Raw genomic sequence first — 27,840 nt, 5'->3', positions numbered from 1 at the left:
GGGGGAGGGAGGGAAGGGAGATGGGGAGGGAGGGAGGGAATGGAGAGAGAGAGAGAGATGGGAACAGTGTATGCCATTGGGTAATTTTAGACACAAGGCGGGACGCATGTAGCTTATCTGTAGTGATTGGTGGAGACAAGGATGGTGGGAGGAGCACTAGGATTTCAAGGACAGCATACGGCGTGTGTAGTTGGTATCCAACACACTATACGGGACAACTGAACTGAAGAAAGCTCAGAAAAGAAATATGACGTCTACGTAGGCGTCACCGTATTTGCTACTGGGGCTTCATGACGCCTACATAGGCGTCACCGTATTGAAGGGGTTAAACAAACTTAAAAAGAAAAATGTACCTTTTCAATGGACTTTAGAACAACAGCAAAGCTTTGATCAACTTAAGACTTTTTAACACAGCCTCCTGTTCTAGCATTTCCAGATTACACCTTACCGTTCACAATTTGCACAGACTCGTCATCTTCTGCCATAGGAGCTGTCTTGATGCAACAAGTTAAAGATCAACATCCACATGTAATTGCTTTTGCTAGTCGTGTTCTTAACAAAGCAGAGTCACACTATTCTGTAACTCACATGGAAGCACTCGCTGTAGTGTGGGCTCTCAAACATTTCCGTGATATCATTTACAACTATCCAGTCACTGTCTATACTGATCATTCTGCTGTAACTCAACTTTTCTCAAGAAAGAACCTTACAGGTCGACTCACCAGATGGTTCTTAACCCCTTCAATACGGTGAAGCCTATGTAGGCGTCATGAAGCCCCAGTAGCAAATACGGTGACGCCTATGTAGGCGTCATATTTCTTTTCTGAGTTTTCTTCAGTTCAGTTGTCCCGTATAGTGTGTTGGATACCAACTACACACGCCATATGCTGTCCTTGAAATCCTAGTGCTCCTCCCACCATCCTTGTCTCCACCAATCACTAAAGATAAGCTACATGCGTCCCGCCTTGTGTCTAAAATTACCCAATGGCATAAACTGTTCCCATCTCTCTCTCTCTCTCTCTCTCTCTCTCTCTCTCTCTCTCTCTCTCTCTCTCTCTCCTCTCCCATCTCCCTTCCCTCCCTCCCCCTCTCCCTCTCGAAAGATAAGTTACATGCGTCCCGCCTTATAGCATTCGTGAAAAAAAACACACACACACACACACACACACACACACACGGCCTGGTAGCTCAGTGGTTAGAGCGCTGGCTTCACAAGCCAGAGGACCGGGGTTCGATTCCCCGGCCGGGTGGAGATATTTGGGTGTGTCTCCTTTCACGTGTAGCCCCTGTTCACCTAGCAGTGAGTAGGTACGGGATGTAAATTGAGGAGTTGTGACCTTGTCCCGGTGTGTGGTGTGTGCCTGGTCTCAGGCCTATCCGAAGATCGGAAATAATGAGCTCTGAGCTCGTTCCGTAGGGCTGTCTCGTCAGAGACTGCAGCAGATCAAACAGTGAATTACACACACACACACACACAAATACAAAAACAAATTTTCTAATCTCTCTCTCTCTCTCTCTCTCTCTCTCTCTCTCTCTCTCTCTCTCTCTCCTCCCTTCGTTTCCCTCTTCCTTCCCTCCCTCCCCCTCTTCCTCTCGAAAGATGAGCTACATGCGTCCCGCTTGTGTCTAAAATATTAGCAAATCTCTCTCTCTCTCTCTCTCTCTCTCTCTCTCTCTCTCTCTCTCTCTCTCTCTCTCTCTTTTCTCCGAAGAGAGAAGCGTCCACTTTCCTCTTCGAAGGCGATATAGTGACTAAAAAATAGCAGCATAATACACAAAGACGACAAGTATGACAAGCTTGCACGAGTTTTCCGCGCTCGGGCGCGCGGCACTACCACCCGTATATCATACAGGCGGGCTTTTTTAACATCCGGCGCGAAGGGGTTAACAGTTGAGCAGTTTCAAGCAGAGATAAAGTATTTACCTGGACGTGCTAATCTAGTTGCAGATGCTCTTTCACGTAACGTAGCTATTGCTGCAGTGACACAAGTTCATAATTTTTCTCACCAGGACTTAACGTTAGCTCAACGTAATGATCCTATTTGGAGTAAAGTCATTTATGCACTAGAATCTGGTGATGAATCAAATTTGCCTAAATTACTTATTCCATTAAAAGAATTTGATATTCATAATGACATTCTCACGCGTACAGTACAAGTCTACGACCGTGAAGTACAACAAATTGTCATTCCAGAATCTCTTGTCCCCACAGTCTTGCATTTTGTTCATGACGTGCCACAAGCAGGTCATCCAGGTAGAGACAAAACTCTTGCTATGGCTCACCTCAAATATTATTGACCAAAAACGCGTCTTGATATAACTACTCACGTATCTCAATGTGTTTCATGCGCATAGCACAAAGGTAACACTAATACAGCGCCTATTCTAGAGTAACTTACTCCAGCAGGTCCTTTTCAGACCGTCGCTATTGACTTATTGCAGCTACCATGCAGTCAGCAAGGTTCCTCTTAAACGTTCACACGATCGAACAATGTTCGACGGACATAATTGTTACCAACTAGCAGTGGAAAGCGAAAAGGCTCGCTGATGACGTCAGAAGCGAGCACCAAGTGGTGTACCGGACACTGTCCGTGTTCGCAGCATCGAAACGTCACACACTGTCTGAATTAAATGCCTGAATTACCAACGGACATCACCTTCGGACATCACCTTCGAACATTGTCCACCGGTCTATGCCCTGTGAGCAGATTCGAAACGGTGGTAAACACCCTCATCTGGTACCACTGCTTGTTGCCAGATCCGCTTCCATCGTTTCACCGCTTATGACGTCATCCTGCTTCTCCTGTGATATGGTAACGATTTTGTCCGTCGAACATAGTTCGATCGTGTAAACGCAACTATATTATGTCCTTGTCTGTGTAGATTACTTCAGCCGCTTTGTAGTGTTAGCTCCTTTGCAAAACAAGTCTTCTAATGCTGTTGCCCACACTTTAGTAACACATCTCTTATGTCCATATACTACACCAAACTGTTTTGCTCAGTGATAATGGGACAGAATTTAAAAATGAAATTTTGCAAAATATTTGTAAACAATATAACATAACACAAACTTTGGTTTTTGTACAGCATCCAGCTTCAAATGGTATAGTGGAACGTGCTAATAAAAAAATTCTAGATGTCCTTTGCCATGTAGTAAGTCAACTTCATGATTCCTGGCAGGATTGGCTTCCACATGTTGCAGCTTCTATTAATGGATCAATTAATGCTTCCACAGGAAAAACACCACATTATATAATTTATGGCTCTGAGAAACGTTTGTCCTATGATCTATTGCTTCAGCCTCGTATACCTGTTTACTCTCTAGAGGATTATGCTAAAAATCAACTACAAGCTTTTCAAATTATTCATGAGTCTGTACGACGTAATCTTCAAGCGTCTCGTACTGAAATGATCCAGTGTCAACACATGAGTGCTACACCTGTAACTCTTAAAGTCAATGACATTGTCTATAAATCTACTCCTGAGCGTCAATCAAAGCTTAATCCATGATTTACAGGTCCTTATAGTATAGTTGAACATATGCACGGCAACAAATTTAAAATTCTTGACTCAGAATCTAATATTTCAGAGATAGTACATGTTGATTGTCTGAAGAAGCTTAATGTTCTACTGTCACCTTCTTCTTCTACTTCTACACACATGCCTGTACAACATACATTTCTGAATCTTCACCTGTTGTACCTTCATGTCCTTACAATTTGCGAACACGTACAGGTGTGTGAAGTATACCTCCTATATTATATCATGTTATATTATATTATGTTCTATTGCATTATATTATATTATATTTTTATGCGCTGTCTCCAGATGACACATGGGGAGTGATTAATGTAATGTAGGTAATATTTTCTTTTTGACTGTAAATTTCTTGATTTATCAGAAGACATATTCATGCTTCTCAGGCCTTAACACACAAGCGTGGCCCCTAGGGTATATCGTGTGTTTAATGAGGGGGTCCCATTTGCAGTCTTATTTTTTTTACATCCCATTTTACTTTTTTATTACTAAATTTACAGTAACATTTTTGCATTCTCCCTACCTACATAATATTTTTTTTGCTAGTGTCACTTGTATTTATTATATGTACCTATGTATGTAACTTTGACATTAATATCACATTCATTACATTTTGTTTTAGCAGCACCTCTTCTGTTATGCATTGTTATCTGCTCTATCCGAGTTGAATTAGTTACTCAACTCGTGGTATGTAGGTGATTTATGATATTTATAGTTGAGTGTTTGTTTGCTGTTTTTTTTTTTTATTTTTTTTTTTTAACATTTTCATCATTTCATGATTTTCATTTATGCTCAATTACATTATATATATTTACTGAACCTTCGTGAGGCTCAGTCTCTGGTACTGGGCCTAAGTGAAGCTTAGGCCGAGTAAGGGAAGAAAAGAAAGATGTAACGAATCCAAGGGGGAGGGATGAACACACCAAGCTTAACAAAATAGACCCTTTAATTCAATAACAACTCATCACAGTCATGTAACTTCCTACCTAGCCTACCTATAAGATGGGAGACCTATGGGGGGGGGAAACCGTGGGTAACTCAGCTGTAGATGAGAGGGCGTGAGGGTGCGTGTGGTGGCGTCCCGAGAGGTAAAAATGGCGGCCCGTCCCTCACGGCGTCCTGCTTCTCTCTCTCTCTGTCTCTGCCTGGTTGGGCCTGCTGTGCTGGAAGTGGCAGAAGGTTCCACAGGAACGGTGCTGTAAATATAGTGATTATCTCATGAGTTGCTCTTATCAGACCACGTGGCGTATTGCAGCTCTTCCTGGAGAATGTTGGAGAGTGTACCTCGAGACGAGAGCGGGGTGATGTTCTGAGGGCGACGCCACCTGGTTGGTTGGTTGGTTGGTTGGTGAGATTACCACTCTACCGAGTGGTGCGGGCCTTCAGCCTAAAGGCGGCCCACAAGTGTTCATCGTAGGTCGAGGAATGCTAGTCTCTCGCCACCAAGGGAGTCTGACTGATCCGCATATAGCGGAGTGTCAGATACACCCTTGGTGGGTTATAGAGGCTGCATTCTCTGATATCTTTACGCGATATTAGTGTTCAGCCTCTTATCCTGTGCTCGGGGGAGTCTGACTTACCCCCATATAGGAAGTGTCAGATACACCCTGTCGCAACGGATAAAGAGGCTGGTCTATGGTGGAAGAAAAAAAAAAAAAACATGGTCATTTATCTGGGTGGCCGGTACACATTGACCAGCTGTATGAGGTCGTTGGCGTGTGTTTGCTGGAGGATGTGAGGTGCATCATGTGTCTGTCTGTTCAGGAACTGTGCTGTGTGTGGGCAGTCTTCAATGTAGTGTCTAAGTGGTGCGTGTGTTGGTGTGTTGCAGTGTTCACAGGGGAGTGACAGTGTGTTGTTGAGTTCGGCTAGGCATTGGTAGCCGAGTCTTAATCTGTTGAGGCGTGTGTGTGTGTGTCGTGGCAGTGTGCTGTCGGGTGGTGTAGTGTTATGTGTAGCTGTTGTGTACCATGATGCGCTCGGCGACCCTTCAGCAACATGGCGTGCAACTGCCTGATGGCAATGCTGTCTACAAATCTTCTTGGATGTGTTGCTGATTTGTGCCCGGGATGGCACGACATGGCACGTTATGGTGGGGAGCAAGAGGGCGTCCTTCGCTGCTGCGTCAGCCTTGTCGTACCCCTGCAAGACCGATCCTAACGGCCCTCGCCAGGAAGGGAGTGGCGGGGAAGTTGCTGGCATGGGTGCAGGACTTCCTCACTGGCCGCAAAGCGCGAGTTCGCTTCCTGGGGCGTCTCACCGACTACAAGACTCTCGACAACGGCACACCCCAAGGGAGTATCCTAAGCCCATACCTCTTCAACACGCTAATGGAGGAACTTATCTCACTGCCGCTATCAACAGGGTCTAAGATTCTATGCTACGCTGACGACATGACATCGCAGTGATAACAACAGGGCCGAACCACCTGAAGAAAGCCCAAAACATCATCACCACAGTGGCGAAGAAATGTGACTCCCTGGGGCTGAAAATCAACTTTGCCAAGTCGAAGGCCATGTACGTCAATGGCAGGGCGCCCCCAGTACCCCTCCGAGTCCAGCACCACACCCTTGACTGGACGACCAGCCACTTCTACCTAGGAATTTGGATTGACAGCAGTCTTGCCTTCAATCAGCATGTCACATCCATACAGGAGAGAGCACAGGCCAGGCTGAAGACCTTGAGAGCCATCACTGCAATAGAGGGCGGCGCCAACTTCCGAGTGCTGAGGCTTTTCTACGTCCAGGCGATCAGATCACTCGTGGACTATGCTGCCCCGCTACTAGCCACCATCTCACCGTGGGCGATGGAGAAGCTCGAGAAGTTGCAAAATCAGGCACTTCGCGTCATGTTGGGAGCTCCGAGGTGGGCAAAGCTCGTCAACATGAGAGTTGAGGCTGACCTGCCACTCCTTGCCCATCGCGTCCATGCTCTAAACGTAGCGCTTCTAGCAAAAATGCTCGTTCTCCCCAAGTTCGAGTCAGCAGCCAGAAGACTACGCCAGAGCCTCGCCCACGATGAAGACCTCTTCTCAAAGAAAAACTGGGCTAGCACGTCTGCGCAGGGCGTCAAAACCCTCCAACTGCAAACTACACTCGCCTCCAGAGCCTCAGACGCCCAGCACCCCGAGTATGCACCCCCTTCCTCATGGGAGGCATCCGGCTACAACTTCTCTGTCACCAAACTCACTGCCAACAAGTCGTCCCTCACCGCCGACGCCCTAGCAGCCCAGGCCCAGCAGGCACTCCACGCCGTGGATGGCGGGAACAAGGAGGTGTACTTCACGGACGGCTCCGTTGATCCCAACACCCATAGAGCTGCTGCAGCTTTCGTCCACAGCACAGGGACTGGCATCTTCCGCCTTCCAGACCACTCCTCGACGCTCCAGACAGAGCTGGTCGCCATCTGGAAGGCGATAGAAGATGCACGCTTACGCAACGGAGACGTCCTAATACACACAGACTCGCTGGGAGCAATACAGTGTCTTCAGCGAACACACACATATGATAACATTCTTCTTGTCACCACCATCCACGCCAGTACCCAAGCACTGCAAAGCGACGCCACCACGCTCCTCACCTTATAAGGCGGCAGCCATGATGACTGCGCACGCAGCCATACGTCATCTCCCTTCTCCCCCTACAGGGACTCCCTATATAAGAATTCCTAGCTACACATATGATAGGGAAGATGAGGATTTGGACTAAATAAATACCCTAATAGTGGGTAATAATCTCACTCCAGTACTGCTACTCGGTACATGGCTTTTTCCTCAGGGAAAACAAATCCTCGTCTTCTCTTTTACAACAACAAAAAAGTAACACACATAACAATCCACGTAATCGCGATACACCACCGTGAGCACACATAACCATTTAGAGCTATATACAGTGTCCAGGGTATCTGTGGTATTACTGCCCTTCGTTTCAACATTTCACACTCTACAATTTCCCACTTAGTGCGAGACCTTGACGTCTCTACCGGTCCGGCAGGACCTGACCTCCCAGTTGGTGTTGCGCCACCCACTTCCCATCAGTCCAGGCGTACAGGGGCGGAGTAGAGGCCGACGTAGTCCTCTCCAAGGCCTTATTCTGTGGGGACTGGATTCAGGAGGCCCCTCCTCCTGAACATTCCAGCCACCCCCAACAGTGGCGGTCTCCTTCCCCAGCAGCGGGTCTGATGTAGCTGCAAAAGAAGTATAGGGCAGTCACAAGATTCCAATGTCCCTAGGGGTCTATACACTTAGTATTCTTCTATAAATCTCCTTACTGGCCGTCTCTCACGAGTCGGTCTGGGCTCCTCTATCTCATTGTCTTCTTCCTCCTCATCGGAAGGCACTACAATTTCTTCATTGTCTACCACGTACCCTTCATCGGTTACATATTTTCTCACTCGGTCAGCTGCTCTATGGAGTATTTTGCCATTGAACACATTTTCCACTTCATATGACACTCTAAATTCACCTTTTTAACCTTATACGGTCCAATCCACTTGAGACCAAGTTTTCTATCAGCTGACGAACCAAACTGTTCCCTTTTTATCCACACCAAATCATCTACCTCGACTCGTTGGTCCTTCCAGCCAATGTTCGCTCTAGCTAACCACTTCCTGCTATTTGCACGGGATGATTGTCTCACTGCCTCCAAGGCTGTATTAATTTCTATTTCATTGTCCACCTGGGGCAAAGTAGTTCCCACATAGCGAGGAGCATGGCGCCGGAAGAAAAGGAAATAGGGCTGTTCGCCAGTGGTCTCGTGTACGGCCGCATTAAGGATCTGCTGACACTGCGTGAGGCACTCGGACCACCTGTGCGGTTGTCCTTTCCCGAGAGACGCTAGCACTGACTTCATGGTTCGATGTAACCGTTCGGTGATAGAGTTCCCACATGGATGGTATGGGGTGGAAAACACCATCTCTATCCCATGCGTACGACAGAGTTCTGTCAACAATTGTGAGCGGAACTCGCACGCATTGTCAGCTAAGAGTACCTTCGGTACCCCATAGTCTCCCAAGTAACTCTTAATAACCCTAACTACCTCCTCAGCGTGTCTGGACCGTAACTTCACCAACTTTACAAATCTTGAAAAGTGATCTATGATGGTTAATACGTACTTATAACCTCCTCTGGCTGGAGTCATTTCAGTAATATCGATACTAATTCTTTCCAAAGGTTGATTTACAGGAGGCAATTCCTGGTATGTCTTTTGTAAAGCTGGTGCAGTTTTACATTGTTGACAAATTATACATTCTCTGATAAATTTCTTTATGTCTGATCTTTGATTTGGCCAGTAAAAATATTCTTCAGCTTTTAACATGGTTTTAGTTGTCCTAAATGTCCAGACTCTTTTCAATGGGCCAATACAATAGCGTGTTTCTTTAGTGTCTGGGGTATAACCAATAAATATAGGATGGTTCCATCTTTCTTTTGTTTGGAGTAATATAACACTCCATCGTGAACAATAAACTGATTCAAAATGACAGGGGAGTATCTGGCACGTGGTATTCTTCCTCCTTCTAAATATTCCTTCATCTCTCTCCATCTAGGTTCTGCTATCTGAGCTTGATATTCATCGGTGGTCAAACCTAGAAATGAATCTTGACCTACCACATTTACTACCTGACTCAGTTGGTTGGCCACTACATTCTTCCTGCCTGCTTTGTATTCTATTTTAAACTGAAAATCACGCATCTCCAGAATCCATCTGTTCATACGTGGAGATTTTGTTCGTTGGCGAAAAACTGAGACTAGTGGTTGATGGTCAGTTCGAATTAAAACTCGGACACCCCATAGATAATGGTGAAATTTTCTACAGGCTAGTACTACAGCTAACGCTTCCTGATCTGTTGTTGAATATCGAGTTTCCACTGGTCTAAGCTTCTTCGAAAAATATCCTATGACATTTGGTTCTTTCCCATGATACTGCATCAACACTGCCCCTACATGTGTGGCACTACTATCCGTCTCGAGGACAAACTCTCGATTGAGATCGGCTTTTCCTAGTACTGGAGAGTGTATTAGTTTCTCCTTCAGCATTTCAAAAGCTTTCTGGCATTCACCTGTCCAATAGAACGGCGTTCCTTTCTTTGTGAGCTCGGTTAATGGGGCCAGTATCTTGGAGCAGTTTTCAATGTGTCTTCGATAGAACGACACCATTCCTATAAACCTACGGGTCTCTTTCACGTTAGTTGGAGGTTTCATCTGTTTTACGGCCTCCACATTACTTGGGTCTGGTTTATAGCCTTCTTTTGATACAATGTGCCCGAGGAACTTTACTTGTCTCTGCCCAATGCTACACTTGGATAAATTGAGTTTAATCCCTACAGACGCTAAGTGGCTGAATAATCTATCCAATCTGTGGATTAAGGTGGTATAATCTGTAGCATAAACAATTAAATCATCCAGGTAATTCTTAACCCAGTTTTCTTTAAGTAAGGGAGCTAATGCGTGGTTCATTTGTCGGGCAAATATCGCTGGGGAACAACTTAACCCAAAAGGTAAGCGTCTAAACCTATAAAGCGAGACACCGTCACTGAACGTCGTGAGATCTCTACTCGCCGAGTCCAGTGCTACCTGATAATACGCTTCACGCATATCTAAGGTGGCGTAATAATCATTGCCTGACACACTTTCTACTAGCTCGTCAAGTTTGGGTAAAGGATGAATATCCATGGTTAGTTGTTTGTTTACTTTTCGATAGTCAAGGCAGAGTCTTTTTTCTCCATTAGGCTTATTTACTAATACTATCGGAGATAACCATGCGGCTGTGGAATTCTCAATTATTCCCTTACCTTCTAAATCATGTAGAATCTGCTGAATAGTTTCTCTCGCTTTCTCTGGGTATCGATAGAGTGGTGTACGACAGGGTGTTGGGTCGTCTACCTGAATGTGGGCTGGATCTGCTTGTATTAGTCCTAATTCGCCAGGATGTACGATAAATAATTTTTGATGTTTCTGAATGAGTTGAAATAAACTAAGCTCTTGTTCTTTCTCTAGATGTGACCAGTCTCACGAGTCGATAATTACTTTGAGCTTTTCCCACCGGATTTGGTTTGTGGGCACACAATCATTTTCTGGCCCGATGGCTTCACTTATTTTAGCGATGGTCAGGGGTGAGTCGCGGGCAGTCGGTAGGTGGGCTGGGGCCGGGCTAACCGCTCGTACACTACTCTCTTTCCGAGTCATTACCACCAGTCTTTCAGTATTTAATTTGGTCAGAAACCTGGTTAACGATACTTTTTCGTCAAGGTACAGTTCTAGTCTTTCCCTGCAGTCTCTCGGCATTCCTTTTATCAGTTTGTTCTTTATCAACCTGTCCTGAGACGGCACGTCATCAGCATCGGTCCTTACGGTAACCAAAGCTAGTTTACATTTCAACCTTGTCATAAATTCGATGGGGTCGTCTTCCACCAAATATTTTAAATCATTCAGAGAATCAAATAACCTTTCCTCATTCTGGTCCGTGAGCTCCTTTGTAAGATATTGCTTAAATTGTGCCCAGGTTACTTCCTTCTCCACTACCGTTTGCACCAGTAAAGCTAATGGGGCTTCCACACGCATTTTAACTATCTGTTGCCTCTCTCTATTATCTATTGAGCAACTTTCCACCTGTGAGGAAAAAACAGCTAACCGGCCCACTCCACAATTATTACATGTATTATATGTAAGAGACAATGCTTATGACATACATTTTATTCACCATATGTAACACATTTTTACACATATGTATGTAACATTGTTCCTTATGTTTCAGTGATTTACTTATGCATGATCATGTAACATTTCTATGTCTTTATACAAAATTTTGTATGTTTGCACCAGTAAAGCTAATGGGGCTTCCACACGCATTTTAACTATCTGTTGCCTCTCTCTATTATCTATTGAGCAACTTTCCACCTGTGAGGAAAAAACAGCTAACCGGCCCACTCCACAATTATTACATGTATTATATGTAAGAGACAATGCTTATGACATACATTTTATTCACCATATGTAACACATTTTTACACATATGTATGTAACATTGTTCCTTATGTTTCAGTGATTTACTTATGCATGATCATGTAACATTTCTATGTCTTTATACAAAATTTTGTATGTTATATTTACTAGTCATTACCATAATTGTGTAAATTTTTTATCAATAATGCATCTTACTTTTGAAATTGCATCAAATTAATATATTTAGCCATGTTATACTTACAATATCATGTTATTTCTATTAATTTGCAAACTAACTATATTTTCTTAATTGTTTTCACACTTATGTGATATTTATTTTGCTTTTTGCATTGTATAACATGTCTTATTATTATTATTATTGTTTTTTTAAATGCTTATGTATTGACTAGAGTGCTCGGTGAGGACACCTTCATTAGCGTGGTCGAACAATATGATAGACAGACTACTTGTTAAAGCGGAGTAATGTAATGTAATGGCTACCCTGTGTACTGCGACCGTGGGTATTGTTACGCATCACCCCACGGGACGCCACGCACTCAGTCTGGTCCTAACACAGATTCGGAAGAGACTCACGATCACATTCCGCCTGGCAATCCGCTTGCCTTCTTTGTCTGATTGGTTATCCTGTCCTGCACAACCAGTCTGCCTCTACAGTCTACAGTCTACAGTCAGACTCCAGTTGTCTAGACTGTAATTCTACATCATCACACTTGCTACAAGCCTCATTCTGCTCGCTACCGACTGCAAATCTCACTCTAGCTGCTGGCAACTTCTACAAGCCACCTCAAGTCTACTCACTACCAATGTCTCCAAGCTTCAGTACGCTTTTGTATCTTACAAATAAACGCAGGGAAAGACCCCCAGTGTTTCTTCTTCAACCACACCAGGACATAATACCACGTGATTCTGCCCAAGAAAAAATCTCCTCTATTAAGAAATTCAGGTCAAGCTTCGTGCTTCCATGTCTGTCTAAACAAGAGACTGTAGTGGTATTGTCAGACCGAATGCGAACATGAGTCTGTTGGAAGTCCTTACACAGAGATTGGAGGCCCACTAAGATAGCTTTCAATTCTAAGACGTTTATGTGATTGAGCTCCTCCTGAGCCCAGTGACCGCCTGTTGTGGTGTTCCTCAAAGTTGCCCCCCAACCAGTTACGCAAGAATCGGCAAAAAGTTCAACATGTGGATGAGACGTGCAATGACCTGGACTGACTATCGATATTATGTATCCACCAACTGATTAAGACTGGCATGACTGTCCAATGAAATTTTTGCTTGCTAGTTGCCATGGGACCGATGAAGTTCCCTATTCTTTTCTATTTCTAAATACTTATACCTGATAGGGGCCAGATCAACTGCAGGATCAGAGGCCACAGCTAGTCCAATGAAAGAGGCCAGATCAGTCAAAGTGACTTCACTCCGTAATAAGGACCAGCCTTGTACCTTAATCTGCTCCTTCCTACAACAGGGCAGAGTAGCAATCATGTCCCTATAGTTCAGAAAGACCCCAAGGAACTCTATCTCATAGGAAGGAACTAAACAGTATTTGTCCACATTAATAGTGAGTCCCAAAGAGTCAAAAAATTGCATAGCATACATGACATTGGTAGTTAATTCCTCAACAGAGTTAACAATAAAAAGGCAGTCATCAATGCAACAAATAACAGGAATACCAAGCCTCCTGAGATGACACAAAGCAGGTTTTAATAATTTTGTAAATGTATGGGGGCAGACTTCAAGCCTTGAGGGAGGCAAGTAAACTGAAAGGCCTTACCCCTCCACAAAAACCTAAGCCATTTTCTTTCATCAGGGTTAACATAAATTGAAAAATAGGCATCTTTAAGGTCAATGGTACAGAAAAAAAACTGTTAGGTTGAATCAAAGGGATCACATCATTGAGAGTATCCATTTTGAAGTGTACATGGTAGACGAAGTCGTTAAGTTCTTTAAGATTAAGGATAATCCTAGCTGTACCGTCCTTCTTCAAAGTAGGGAAAACATTTGAGAAAAAACTCTGGTCATCAGAAGGATCACAAGATTCCACTACTTTCTGACTAAGTAAAGTAACCACAGCACTGGCCAACGCAAGACGGTCAGCAGAAGACAAGATAAGGGGTCTGGGCAATGTGGACTGAGAAGGTAAGTCAGTGAGTTCACCAACCCTGCCATGGACGACATCAAACAACCACTTATCCTTAGATAAAGTTAGCCATTGTTGTTTAGCTGAAAAAATTTTTCCGCCCATAAAGTTATGGGGGGTATTAACTAAGGATAAAACAGCTGCACTCACCAATGGCACTGTTACTGCTGGTTTTTTCGCACATGTGCCCCCATCCCCTGGGGGCGTCTCTGGCCTAAAAAAGGCTTGCTGGTCCTGGCTCGTGCTGGTGGTGGATAGGTAGGTCTACTTGGAGGGAATTTGTTCGGCACCACCTTCTTCGGTCCCGCAGTCCGAAAAGGGCGCGAGGTGGGTCGCCAGAGCTGTCTTGTCTTTTTTTTTTTTTTTATACCATGTGGGCTTTTCACGGGAATTTATGGGCTAAAGGGGATACTTATTAAGGGTACCTCCTATTTCAAAGCCCACTCGCTAGGAAACCGTTGCCCCGAGTGAGGAAGCCCAACCTACACTCAGACCGTAGACAGGATTCGAACCCGTGCGCTTGGAGACCCCTCGGACCCCAAAGCACGCACGGATCCACTGTACCACGGCGGCCCCTTCAAACCTAACCTAACCTAACCTAACCTTGTCTTGTGAATATCTTCACAGCGCTTGGAGAAGTAAAAAGGGAAGAGATTAGATTCCCCAACCTCGCAATCCCACTTGCACAGTTCTGCTAGTGCAGAGTCCCCCACACGGATGCACGCCACTTCCTTCCTCAAGCGGTTGAGGTAGTTAACAGCTGAAGTCAACAGGCGAAGAGAGTTGTTCAGCCCATCTAGGTAGCTGCTGACAGGCTTGCCTCTCTTCTCTCCAATGTCACTGATGCACACTGCAATAGGCACCATAGCCTTGTAGCCTTGGAGAGTAAGCTGTTGGTATGTGAAAGCTTAGCTTCAATAAGCTTCCCACCGACACTCAAGGCCTTGGAGATGGCAGGGTTAGTCACAGGAACCGTGAGGTTAGGGACATTACTGGGCAGCTTAATCTTGGAGTAAGTGTTACGTATCCCTTCAGACGTAGGTCGTCGTCGCAAGCTCACATTGAGAATGGCAGCTAGACGAGCAGAGAGAGGGTTCCCCTTTTCTTCTTCACCGTGAAAGTGGTGGGAGAGGTCATCAAGGGCCTTGAGAAAGTCAGAGTCACTGTCCCTAGCTGAGTCGAGGTCGGGCAGGGAAACGGCGCCGAACGTGTCAAGATCCTCCATGGGGTCTGGCGGACACTGCGCAGGCACCTCATCTGTCTCCGAGGCAGATAAGTCGTGAAAACCACTAAAGTCAGAGAGCACTCCCTGTGGGACACTTATGCCAGGGTTCTCAAGTCTGGTGATCAAACCACTGATAACAGCACCAAGGTGATCCAATTGCTCGGTCGTGGCCAAGCCGGGCCGGTCAGCTGTTGCACTGTTGACATTACTCGGGTCCGCAACTGAAGGCGGTGAAGTGCACCCACTCATCTGTTGCCCGCCGCCGGTAGCCTGCCTGTCCTTCTTGGTACTGGAATCCTCATCACGGTTGTCGTCCTCATTCCGGGGCCGTTTCTTACTTGAAGAAGAAGAGGACGAGGAGGAAGTACGCCTGGAAGGGCCAATTGATGAGTCCCGCGCAGACATGTAGTGTAGGGGGGGCGGGGCAAACGATCGTCACTCCTTAGCGATGACAGAAGTTACAACAGCAGTCAGCAGTCAACTCCTTGGAGAAAACCGAAAGAACACCAGTCAACTCCTTAGAGAAGACGGTCAGCAACAGTCAACTCAAAGATGATCAGGAACAAGCAGTAACCAGGAGACAGACAACACATCGTAGGTCAGCTTAGCAAAGAAGGACGAATAGCAGACCGGGGAGCAAGGCCACTTGTCGAGACAGGAAGAAGCAGCAGAGGAAGAGCGGCTGAGGTCTAGACTGAGCGAGGACTAGCAGCGGACTGAAGTGGGACTGGTGCCGCGGGTATCTCATTGAATGCAGTGGTGACGTCAGTTTTAAAGATCGTGAAGTGAAATTGGCATGGAATAAAGTATGGCCAGAATGCGCGCATGACTTCCCAGGCTTCGCTGAAGACGACATCGGTGTGATCAGAAATGACATAGTAAATCTGTGCCATATGGCTTTGATGAAGTTGATGATGATGATATTCAAGGTCTTTTGGAAAGCCATGCTGAATCTCTCTCAAATGATGAACTTATAGAGCTAGACAAGGCATCACAGGAGGCAGAAGAGGGAGACGAGGAAGAACCTGTGCGTGGCCTTGACAACAAAACTCTTAGAGAATGTCTCGGTGGTATCGAAAAAGCTCCGGAAACTCTGAAGGAACGTGACCCAAATCCTGGCAGGAGTAGCAAAGTGGCTCATGATGTAGAGAAAAGTGTCAAGATTTATCAAGAAATCTATGATGAAAAAACAAGAAAAACTAAACAGTCCTCCATCTACTCGTTCTTCAAGTCAGTCAGATATGTCCTCCCTATCACACCTGCTGACCCTGCTACAGCTGGTCCTTCCTCAATATCCTCTTTCTTTAAGCCATTGAAACATGCCGATCCTGTTACAGTTCTACATCTTCTGACAGTGCAGACGACGACGTCTTGTCCTTGTCTGCCCACTCGGCGGAAGATGAGTAAGGGCTGGAATTCCTACTGTCCCTTAGCCTCGGGAAGGACATCATCTAATAGAATACATGGCGATTGAAAGGTAAATAAAAACATTTTGTTTACTTCTTTTGCGTAGTACTTTACTTTTTTTTTTCAATGATTATTTTCATGTATTTTCATTTCTGTAGGGGTGACTTTTGACGTGCTGGAACGCATTTCCTATTACATATTATAATGGGTTCGGTATACGGTAAATTTGATATGCAGTAAGGTTTTCAGGAACGCATATATACCGTATAACGAGGACTTTTTATATATATATATATATATATATATATATATATATATATATATATATATATATATATATATGTATATAGGTAAACCCTGCTTAACGAACGGGTACGTTCCTAAAAACCTGTTCGTTAAGCAAATTTTTGTTAAGCAAACAAATCACAACAAGTTTGACCTGACTTGAACGTCCATTGAGAGTAAACAAAGCGAGAGTGCATCATAGTACAGTGAAAGGTTTAATGAAAGTAAAAATTATGAAGTTAAACATTTAGGCAGTTTAATGTAAGGCATTATAATGTGCACTAATGTATGTATGTAACTTTATAATGATGATCTTAAATTAATGAAGGGAGAGAGATTGGAACGGGGAAGACGCTAACCGACAACCTGTGAAATGTAAACAATGGGCACATCATTGTACCGCATACAAAACTTATGGACTACATTTCCACAAGGCTTTCCATTTTATCCATTGCAGTCACGAGTTCAGGTGGTTCTTTTAGCTTGCAAGGAAGATGTGGTCTCACCGGTCTTCTTAATAGAGTCTGCTGACTTGAAAATAATAGAGATATTAGATGGAGTCAAGTCATGGTGGCGAGCAATGCTATTAGTTTTCTCGCCTCTCATGTCTGAATAATATCCAGCTTCACTTCGAGAGTAAGAGACTTCCTGGTCTTCTTAGCAATGCTAGGCGACATTGCAGGGAGTTTTGGTGGCATGTTGAGTAAGGGAAGACGAGCTGCTGCTGACACTGGTATTGTTTTGAACTGGGGGAGTGAGTGGTGCGCGTGTTGTTCATGAGAGGCGATGGTGTATTGAAAAGCCTGTCTGCTTGCGTGATACGGTGGGGCTTTCAAACTTGGTAAACATTACCTGGATAAAATTTTGTTAAAACGAATTTGGTGTTCATTAAACGAGCAGATGGTAGTAAAATAATCATTACCCAGTACAAAATGTACCCCCGGTACTGGCAGTTCACCAGGTTTAATGGCTACCACAACCTCTCCTGAAATGGAAATGAAAGGGCACTGTAAGCTAATTTTAGCCAAGGGATAGGAGAGCTGTGATTCGAGACCTGTAAGGATCACCTTCTCCCCAGTGAAAGCCTGTTTGATGTTAGGGATGACATCTTCCCTTAAGATGGATTGGGCAGCACCTGTATCACGCAGAACCTTGATATTTATTGCCTTGTCTTTACCATCAGTCAGGGACACTTTACCTTGATACATGTACGAGTCATAAAGTTCTAGAGGAGAGTTGACAGGGTTAGCTAGGGCCACTGGTTTCTTGTTCTCAAATGTGTTAGGTTTAGGGGCCACAAAAGAAAGTTGACGTTGAGAGGCCTTGCAATTTGGGTGTCTACATTTTTGGATCGTGTGACCTGGCTTCTTACAGTATGTACACCAGGGGGAATTATATGCATTTGGCGAGAATCCGGTTGGCTTACCACCCGCGCCCCAAAACCTTCCCCAAAGGAGGACCTAACATTAGATAGTGAACCACGACCTCTACTACCCAGGGATCCCATCAACAAAGCAAACGCATCAGCCACTTTAGCGGCAGACATAAGATCACTCTCTCCCCGTTCTTCCACATGCCTCAGAATATTAAAGGGTAACTTGTTCTTCCATTCTTCCAGGACCATTAGATTGAGCAACTCCGAAAAGGTGGTAATGTTAAGGGCGGCTAACCATTTCTTAAATTGTCTTAGTTTCTCACTAGCAAATTCAACATAGGTGTGAGAGTCTGGTTTTACATACTTTCGAAACTGTTGTCTGTATCCATCAGAAGTAATAGAGTAGGCGTCTAGAATGTTACCTTTGATCTCTTCATATTCTCATATTCTACCTCATCACTAAGGCCGTTGTATACCCTATAAGCTTTTCCTACTAGCTTAGGGACAAGGAGAGACACCCACTGATCCTTGGGCCATTTATTCCTATTAGCAATGCTCTCAAAATCGCGAAATGACCCGTCAACATCAGATTCATCAAAAGGGAGAACTAGCGGAGCAGCTGTAGCGGGATTAAAGCTTGCTAACTTTTTCTTTATATCTATTTCTTCCCCTCTAAACTTAGCGTCATTTCGTAGGGCTACCTCCTGAATTTCTGACTCTTTCTCCTGCCTTTTAAGTTGTAAATTAAATTCTCTCTCTTCCTTTTCTACCTGTAGTTGCATTTGTTTTTCCTGTAGTTGCATTTGTCTTTCCCGTAATTCTCTCTCTTTATCTTTATCTTCTTTTTCTGCCTGTAGTTGCATTTCTTTCGCTTCTTTTTCTGCCTGTAGTTGCATTTGTTTTTCATGCATCCGGTATTCTAGTTTAAGCTTCTCAATTTCCCACTGACTTATCCTACTCTTATCCTATTCTTCCTGGGGACTGTGTATTATAGTCCTCGTAGAGGCTGACATGGGAGTTAACTCTTCTATGGCATTTCCTAGCAACTGACCTTCTTGCACTAGATGTTCAACAACTACATTCTTAATGACCTCTTTAGTCATCTGAGACGTGATGGGAACATCAAAATGTTTAGCGATAGCTTTCCATTGGTCCTTTTTTATATTAGCACCTTTAAGTTGTTCCAGAGAAGGGTCAGCACAAAATCTTCAACGTTAAACTGAGCGGAAGCCATATTAAATAGATGTTAAACCACAACAACAAAAATGATAAGCGAATTACTTAAGTGAGGAACTTGGCAGAGTGATAATAAAGGTAACCTTGAAATTACCTAGATTATACTTAAGTAAACACTTATGAGTACAATCACTAATGAGGGTAAACTAGAGAGTTACGGCATTAAGAGGGATCCGGATTACTCTAGTTACGAGACTTGAGAGTGAGGAGCGAATTGTACTGAGACTTGTTATTGATAAGGAGGCGGATTAGTCTGAGAGACTAGTTAAAATGGCCGATTCTAACTAGCGAGAAAAATGATCCGCGAAGTGAGGGGATTGAGGGTTCGCATGAACATATGATGATCCCAACACTTGGATAACACTTATTACACACCTGCCTATGTGCAAAAAATAGAAATAAGTGCTATCGGTGAACACGCCTTTCTACCTGGTTTCCTGCTCTACCACTGCTATGCGATACCAATGAAAGTCACAAAGCACTTTTAACCCAAAAGGAGCCACTTGATCGCACAAATGTAAATTTAAACCACACGCAGAGTAAGTCACAGAAAAAAAACACATCAAAGTCACAACACCACAGAAACACACAAGAAAAAATAATGTAATCACAGAAAAAAAAGTCACTGGAAAAATGGAATACAGAACAAGGGTTATAAAGATCCTGTCACGGTCACCAATTGTTACGTTCACCGGTTAAATGGGTAAGATTGGCATCGGGGAGCCGGTGAACAATAACAATAAATAAACCAAACACTGCAGGTTCAACTGGTGAGAATATGCAAAGGGTGCACTTAAGAAGCTATTTATCAACCCAATAACAATGAAACTGACATACACATATAGATATAACATGAAACACATGAAACTGACATACACTCACACACACACACATATATACATATATATATATATATATATATATATATATATATATATATATATATATATATATATATATATATATATATATATATATATATATCACAGAAATAAATGCAACAATAAAGAACTCAACTTAATACCTAACAATAATACTAATCCTATATGGAGGCAATGTGAAATAAAACAGGACGAAGGGAAATGAAATATGTCAAAAATGGTTTATTTTGGAGTATTCCAGGGTTTTATGCACCAAAACTCTGAAATGCAGGCAAAACACAATACTTGTTGAAGGAACTAAAATGTGTTACAAATGGGTTAGTTTCCTGTATTCCAGAGTTTTATGCACCAAAACTCTGAAATGCAGGCAAAACACACTATTTGTTTAAGGAACTGATTAATGTAAAAAATGCTGTATTTTGGTATATTCCAGCGTTCTATACACCAAAACTTACAACTGCAGGCAAAACACTATATATATCGTCTTATTTTTGTGTTTTTAAGGTGTTTTATGAAAAAAACCCATCTCGATTGAAAATTTTGTTTATTCAAGTAATTTAACCCCTTCGCGCCGGATGTTAAAAAAGCCCGCCTGTATGATATACGGGTGGTAGTGCCGCGCGCCCGAGCGCAGGAAACTCGTGCAAGCTTGTCATACTTGTCGTCTTTGTGTATTATGCTGCTATTTTTTAGTCACTATATCGCCTTCGAAGAGGAAAGTGGACGCTTCTCTCTTTGGAGAAAAAGAGAGAGAGAGAGAGAGAGAGAGAGAGAGAGAGAGAGAGAGAGAGAGAGAGAGAGAGAGAGAGAGAGAGAGAGAGAGAGAGAGAGAGAGAGAGAGTGACATTTGTTAATATTTTAGACACAAGTGGGACGCATGTAGCTTATCTTTCGAGAGGAAGAGGGGAGGGAGGAAAGGAGAGGAAACGAAGGAGAGAGAGAGAGAGAGAGAGAGAGAGAGAGAGAGAGAGAGAGAGAGAGAGAGATTAGAAAATTTGTTGTTTTTGTGTGTGTGTGTGTGTGTGTGTGTGTGTGTGTGTGTGTGTGTGTGTGTGTGTGTGTGTGTGTGTGTGTGTGAGTGTATTCACCTAGTTGTATTCACCTAGTTGTAATTTTACAGGGCCTGGGTATCATACTCGTGTGGCCCCGTCTCCATATCTACACACATCCAACTTTCCTTTAAAACTATGCACACTCCTCGCTGACACCACCTCCTCACTCAAACCATTCCACACCTCCACACATCTTTGTGGGAAACTATATTTCTTCACATCCTTCAAGCATATTCCCTTGGCTATCTTTTTATTATGCGATCTTGTAGTTCTATTTAAGTTTTCCTCTCTCAACATCATTTGCTCATTATCCACTTCATCCAGTCCGTTCAACAGTGTATAAACCTGTATTAAATCTCCTCTTTCTCTTCTTTGTTCCAAGGTAAGCAAATTCATTTCTTTTAATTTCTCTTCATAGGTCATTTCTGCCAATTCCGGAACCATTTTTGTTGCCATTCTCTGCAATCTCTCCAACTTCCTTATATGCTTCTTTTTATAAGGGGACCAAACCACTCCAGCATATTCCAATCTTGGTCTAATTACCGTACTAATTAATTTCTTCATCATATCTTTATCCATATAATGGAAGGCTAATCCAATATTTTTTATCAAATTATACGTTTCTCCAAACATCTTATCAATATGAGCCTCAAACTGCCCATGGTCTTGTATTATCACTCCCAAATCCTTTTCCTTTTCCACCTTTTTCAACACTACTTCTTCACCCATCTTATATGACCCTCTTGGCCGTCTTCCACTCTTCCCCATCTCCATCACATGACTTTTGCTCAGATTAAATTCCATTTGCCACCTCTTGCTCCACTCTCAAATCTTATCCAGATCTGCCTGTAAAATTTCACAATCTTCTTCACTCTTCACACACCTACACAACTTCGCATCATCCGCAAACAAATTGATATAACTGTTTACCCCCTCTGGCATGTCATTAATATATACAAGGAAAAGTATTGGTGCCAGCACTGAGCCTAGTGGGACTCCACTCTCCACCACCAACCAGTCCGACTTTGCATCCCTTATTAACGTTCTCATCTCCCTCCATCTCAAGTAGTTTTCCATTCACTTAAATACTTTTCCTTTCAGTCCTCCATAAATCTCTAATTTCCATAGCAGTCTCAAGTGAGGTACCTTGTCAAAAGCTTTCTTTAAATCCAAATATACACAGTCCATCCATCCCTCTCTCTCTTGTATTTTGTCAACCACTCTTGAATAAAAGCTCAGTAGATTTGTTACACATGACCTCCCTTTCCTAAAGCCAAATTGATGATCCGATAATAACTTATGATCTTCCAGGAACCGTATCCAATATTTCTTTATCACCCTCTCACAAATCTTACCGACCACACTTGTTAGAGACACAGGTCTATAGTTAAGAGGCTCTTCCTTACTGCCTCCCTTATAAATGGGCACCACTTCAGCTCTCTTCCACTCTACTGGTACTTCCCCTGTTTCTAATGAACACCTTATAATATCATTTAATGGATCAATCAATTCTTCTCTACACTCCAATAATTTTCCTGAAACTTCATCTGGTCCCATTGCTTTATCATCTTTAAGTTCCTCCAACATTTTGTATAACTCTTTTTAGGTATCTTAATGTCATCCATGTGCACATTTCCTTGTACATTCTGAGGCTTTACAAACATTGTTTCTTCAGTAAATACTTGCTGAAACCTATTATTTAGCAATTCCGCTATATTCTTAGGGTCATCTACTATCCCTTGCTCTCCTTTTAATCTTTCAATGGACTCTCTCTTTTTAAGTTTACCATTTATGAACCTGTAAAACAATTTTGGATGTTCCTTACTCTTGTCTACAATATCTTTTTCAAATTTTCTTTCTTCCTCCCTCCTTACCCTCACATACTCATTTCTCGCCACTCTATAATTCTCCTTATTTAGTATATTCCTGCTCTTTTTCCATCTTTTCCAAGCCACATCTCTCTTTTCCTTAGCCTTAACACAAGTTGCATTAAACCAATCCTTTCTTCCTTCCTCTCTCGGTTTATACTTCTTTATAATATTTCATAAAAATCTCATATTTTTTTTGCACTTCTCTGATTTGTAACATCTCCTCCCAATCTGTGTGTGTGTGTGTGTGTGTGTGTGTGTGTGTGTGTGTGTGTGTGTGTGTGTGTTTTCACGAATGTTACAAGGCATGTAACTTATCTTTCGAGAGGGAGAGGGGGATAGAGGGAAGGGAGATGGGAGAGAGAGAGAGAGAGAGAGAGAGAGAGAGAGAGAGAGAGAGAGAGAGATGGGAACAGTCTATGACATTGGGTAATTTTAGACACAAGGCTGGAGGCATGTAGCTTATCTTTAGTGATTGGTGAAGACAAGGATGGTGGGAGAAGCACTAGGATTTCAAAGAGAGCATACGGCGTGTGTAATTGGTAACGAACACACTATACGGGACAACTGAACTGAAGAAATCTCATAAAAGAAATATGACGCCTACGTAGGCGTCACCGTATATGCTTCTGGGATTTCATGACGCCTACATAGGCGTCACCGTATTGAAGGGGTTAACTTGTTTTCCTTCGAAACGATATAATTGATAAAAACAAGCCAATATAGAAATCCAAAGTAAAAGTAACAAAAACGTGTTATTTTAGTAGTTTTCAGGTTTTTTGCACCAAAACACAAAAATGCAGGCAAAACACACGATTTGTCTAAGTAACTGAAATATGTCAAAAATGGGTTATTTTGGTGTATTCCAGCGTTTTATGCAAAAAGACTCAGAATTGCAGTCAAAATACACTATTTGCCTAGGGAATTAAAATGTGTCAAAATGAGTTATTTTGGTGTATTCCAGCGTTTTATGCACCAAAACACTGAAATGCAAGCTAAATACAATTTTTCTAAGGAACTGGTATATGTCAAAAATTCGTTATTTTGGTGTATTCCACCGTTTTATGCACCAAAACTCAGAAAAGCAGGCAAAACATTATATTTGTTAAAACGACTTATTTATGTGCTTTTAAAGTGTTTTATGAAAAAAGAAAACTATCTCGATTTAAAATTTTGCTTATTCGTCATTTTACATTGTTTTATATCAAAACGAAAAAATTGATGGAGACAAGGTAATATAAAGAAACCAAAGTAAAATTAACAAAAACGTGTTATTTTAGTAAATTTTAGCTTTTTTGCACCAAAACACAGAAATGCTACCAAAACACACTATTTTTCTAAGGAACTGAAATATGTAAAAAAAATGGGTTATTTTGGTGTATTCCAGGTAAAAAACAATATTTGTCTAAATAACTAAAATGTGTCAGAAATGGGTTATTTTCGTGTATTCCAGAATTCTATAGAGCAAAACTCTGAAATCCAGGCAAAACACACTATTTTTCTAATGAAATGATATATGTAAAAAATGGGTTATTTTGGGGTATTCCAGCGTTTTATGCACCAAAACTCAGAAATGCAGGCAAAACACACTATTTTTCTAAGGAACTGAAATATGTAAAAAATGTGTTACTTTGGAGTATTCCAGCGTTTTATTTATGTGTTTTCAAAGTGTTTTATGAAAAAAAAACAATCTCAATTTCAAATTTTGCTTAATCGTCATTTTTATATTGTATTGCTTCAGAACGATAAAATTCATGAAAACAAGCTAGCATAGAGTACCCAAAGTAAAATTACCAAAAACGTGTTATTTAAGTGGTTTTCAGCTTTTTTGCACCAAAACTCAGAAATGCTACCAAAACACACAATTTGCCTAAGGAACTGATATATGTAAAAAATGCGTTATTTTGGTGTATTCCAGAGTTTTATGTACCAAAAAACAGGAATGCAGGCAAAACACTATATTTATTAAATCACATTCCTTCTGTATTTTTAAGGTGTTTCATAAAAAAAGAAAAAAAAAAAGTCGATTTAAAATTTTGCTAATTCGTCATTTTACTATTGGATCAAAACGATAAAATTGATGAAAACAAGGTAATATAGAGAAACCAAAATAAAATTAACAAAAACGTGTTATTTTTGTAGTTTTCCGCTTTTTTGCACCAAAACTCAGAAATGCTCCCAAAACACACTATTTCCCTAAGGAACTGTAATATGTCAAAAATGGGTTATTATGGAGTATTCCAGCGTTTTATGCACCAAAACTCAGAAATGCAGGCAAAACACTCTATTTTTTTAGGAAACTGAAATATGTAAAAAATGGGTTACTTTGAAGTATTCCAGCGTTTTATTCACCAAAACTCAGAACTGCAGGCAAAACACAATATTTGTTAAAACTTCTTATTTATGTGTTTTTAAGCTGTTTTATGAAAAAAAAATTTTCGACTGAAAATTTTGGTCATTCGTCATTTTACATTCTTTTATTTCATAATGATAAAATTGATAGAAACAAGGTAATATAGACAAACCAAAGTAAAATTAACAAAAACGTGTTATTTTAATAGTTTTCTGCTTTTTTACACCAAAACACAGAAATGCTTCCAAAACACACTATTTGTCTAAGGAACTGAAATATGTCAAAAATGGGTTATTTTGGTGTATTTAAGCGTTTTATGCATGAAAACACTATATTTGTAAAAACGTCTTATTTATGTTTTAAAGTTTGTTTTTTTTTATTTTTATAAAAAACGATCTTGATTGAAATTTTAACCAATCATGTCATCTACATTGTTTTGCTTCAAAACGATATAATTGATAAAATCAAGCCAATATAGGGAAACCAAAGTAAACGTAACGAAAACGTGTTATATTAGTAGTTTTCTGCTTATTTTACACCAATACACAGAAAGCCAGGCAAGTCACACTATTTGTCAAGAGAATTGAAATATGTCAAAAATGGGTTATTTTAGTGAATTCCAGCGTTTTATGGAACAAAGCTCAGAATTGCAGAAAAAACACACTTTTTGTCTAATGAACTAATATGAGTCAAAAATGGGTTATTTTGGTGTATTCCATCGTTTTATGCACCAAAACTCTGAAATACTGGCAAAACACACTACTTGTCTTAGGAACTGAAATATGTCAAAAATGGCTTATTTTGAATTATTCCAGCGTTTTATGCACCAAAACTCTGAAATGCAGGCAAAACACTATTTTTCAAGGGGACTGAAATATGTAAAAAATGCGTAATTTTGGAGTATTGCAGAGTTTTATGCACCAAAGTCAGAAATGAAGGCAAAACACTATATTTGTTAAAACGTCTTATTTATGTGTTTTTAAGGTGTTTTATGAAAAAAAATTTATCGATTCAAAATTTTGCTTATTCGTCATTTTATATTGTTTTCTTTCAAAACGATAAAATTGATGGAAATAAAGTAATATAGAGAAACCAAAGTAAAATCAAGAAAAACTTGTTATTTTAGTAGTTTTCAGCTTTTTTGCACCAAAACTCAGAAATGCTACCAAAGCACACTATTTGCCAAAGGAATTGAAATATGTCAAAAATGCGTTATTTTAGTTTATTCAGCGTTTTATGCACCACAACTCAGAAATGCAGGTAAAACACTATATTTGTGGAAACATTTTATTTATGTGTTTTTAAGGTGTTTTATGAAAAAAACTGAAATGCAGGCAAAACACACTATTTTTCAAGGGGACTGAAATATGTAAAAAATGCGTAATTTTGGAGTATTGCAGAGTTTTATGCACCAAAGTCAGAAATGAAGGCAAAACACTATATTTGTTAAAACGTCTTATTTATGTGTTTTTAAGGTGTTTTATGAAAAAAAATTTATCTCGATTCAAAATTTTGCTTATTCGTCATTTTATATTGTTTTCTTTCAAAACGATAAAATTGATGGAAATAAAGTAATATAGAGAAACCAAAGTAAAATCAAGAAAAACTTGTTATTTTAGTAGTTTTCAGCTTTTTTGCACCAAAACTCAGAAATGCTACCAAAGCACACTATTTGCCAAAGGAATTGAAATATGTCAAAAATGCGTTATTTTAGTTTATTCAGCGTTTTATGCACCACAACTCAGAAATGCAGGTAAAACACTATATTTGTGGAAACATTTTATTTATGTGTTTTTAAGGTGTTTTATGAAAAAAACTTTATCGATTGAAAATTTTGATTATTCTTCATTTTACATTATTTTATTTCAAAACGATAAAAATGAGCGACACAAGGTAATATAGAGAATCCATAGTAAAATTAACGAAAATTAGTTATTTTAGTAGTTTTCAGCTCTTTTGCACCAAAACACAAAAAATGCTACCAAAACACACTATTTGTCAATGGAACTGAAATATGTCAAAAATGGATTATTTTGGAGTAATCAAGCGTTTTATGCACGAAAACTTAGAAATGCAGGCAAAACACTATATTTGTAAAAACGTCTTATTTATGTGTTTTTAAGGTATTTTATGAAAAAAAGAACTATCTTGATTGAAAATTTTGTTTATATAAATCTCTTTACATTGTTTTGCTTCAAAACGATATAATTGATAAAAACAGGCCAATATATAGAAACCAAACTAAAAGTAACAAAAATGTGTTATTTTAGTTGTAGTAGTAGTTTTTTGCACCAAAACACAAAAATGCAGGCAAAATACACTATTTGCCAAAGGAACAAAAATATGTCAAAAATGGGTTATTTTGGTGTATTCCAGCGTTATACGCATCAAAACTCTGAAATGCAGGCAAAACACTGTAGTTGTCTAAAGAACAGAAATATGTAAAAAAAAAAAGGGATATTTTGGAGTCTTCCAGCGTTTTATGCACCAAAACTCAGAAAAGCATGCAAAACATTATATT

The 27,840-nt window shown here is 41.1% G+C and overlaps 1 protein-coding gene across 1 annotated transcript in view; it reads left to right on the top strand.

The window, feature by feature from the left end:
• The first annotated feature begins 15,310 nt into the window (after positions 1-15,310).
• Positions 15,311-27,840, top strand: part of LOC123511109 (basic salivary proline-rich protein 2-like) — a 53,772-nt gene continuing 41,242 nt past the window's right edge. Inside the window, exon 1 of the mRNA XM_045266731.1 lies at positions 15,311-15,392. Coding sequence (XP_045122666.1) covers positions 15,311-15,392 — 82 coding nt within the window. The remainder of the gene's footprint in view (positions 15,393-27,840) is intronic.

The sequence above is a fragment of the Portunus trituberculatus genome, chromosome 31, assembly GCF_017591435.1.
Source record: "Portunus trituberculatus isolate SZX2019 chromosome 31, ASM1759143v1, whole genome shotgun sequence".
Taxonomy (NCBI): domain Eukaryota; kingdom Metazoa; phylum Arthropoda; class Malacostraca; order Decapoda; family Portunidae; genus Portunus; species Portunus trituberculatus.
The sequence above is the reverse complement of the archived record's forward strand: the minus strand, read 5'-3'. Positions and strand labels throughout refer to the sequence as shown.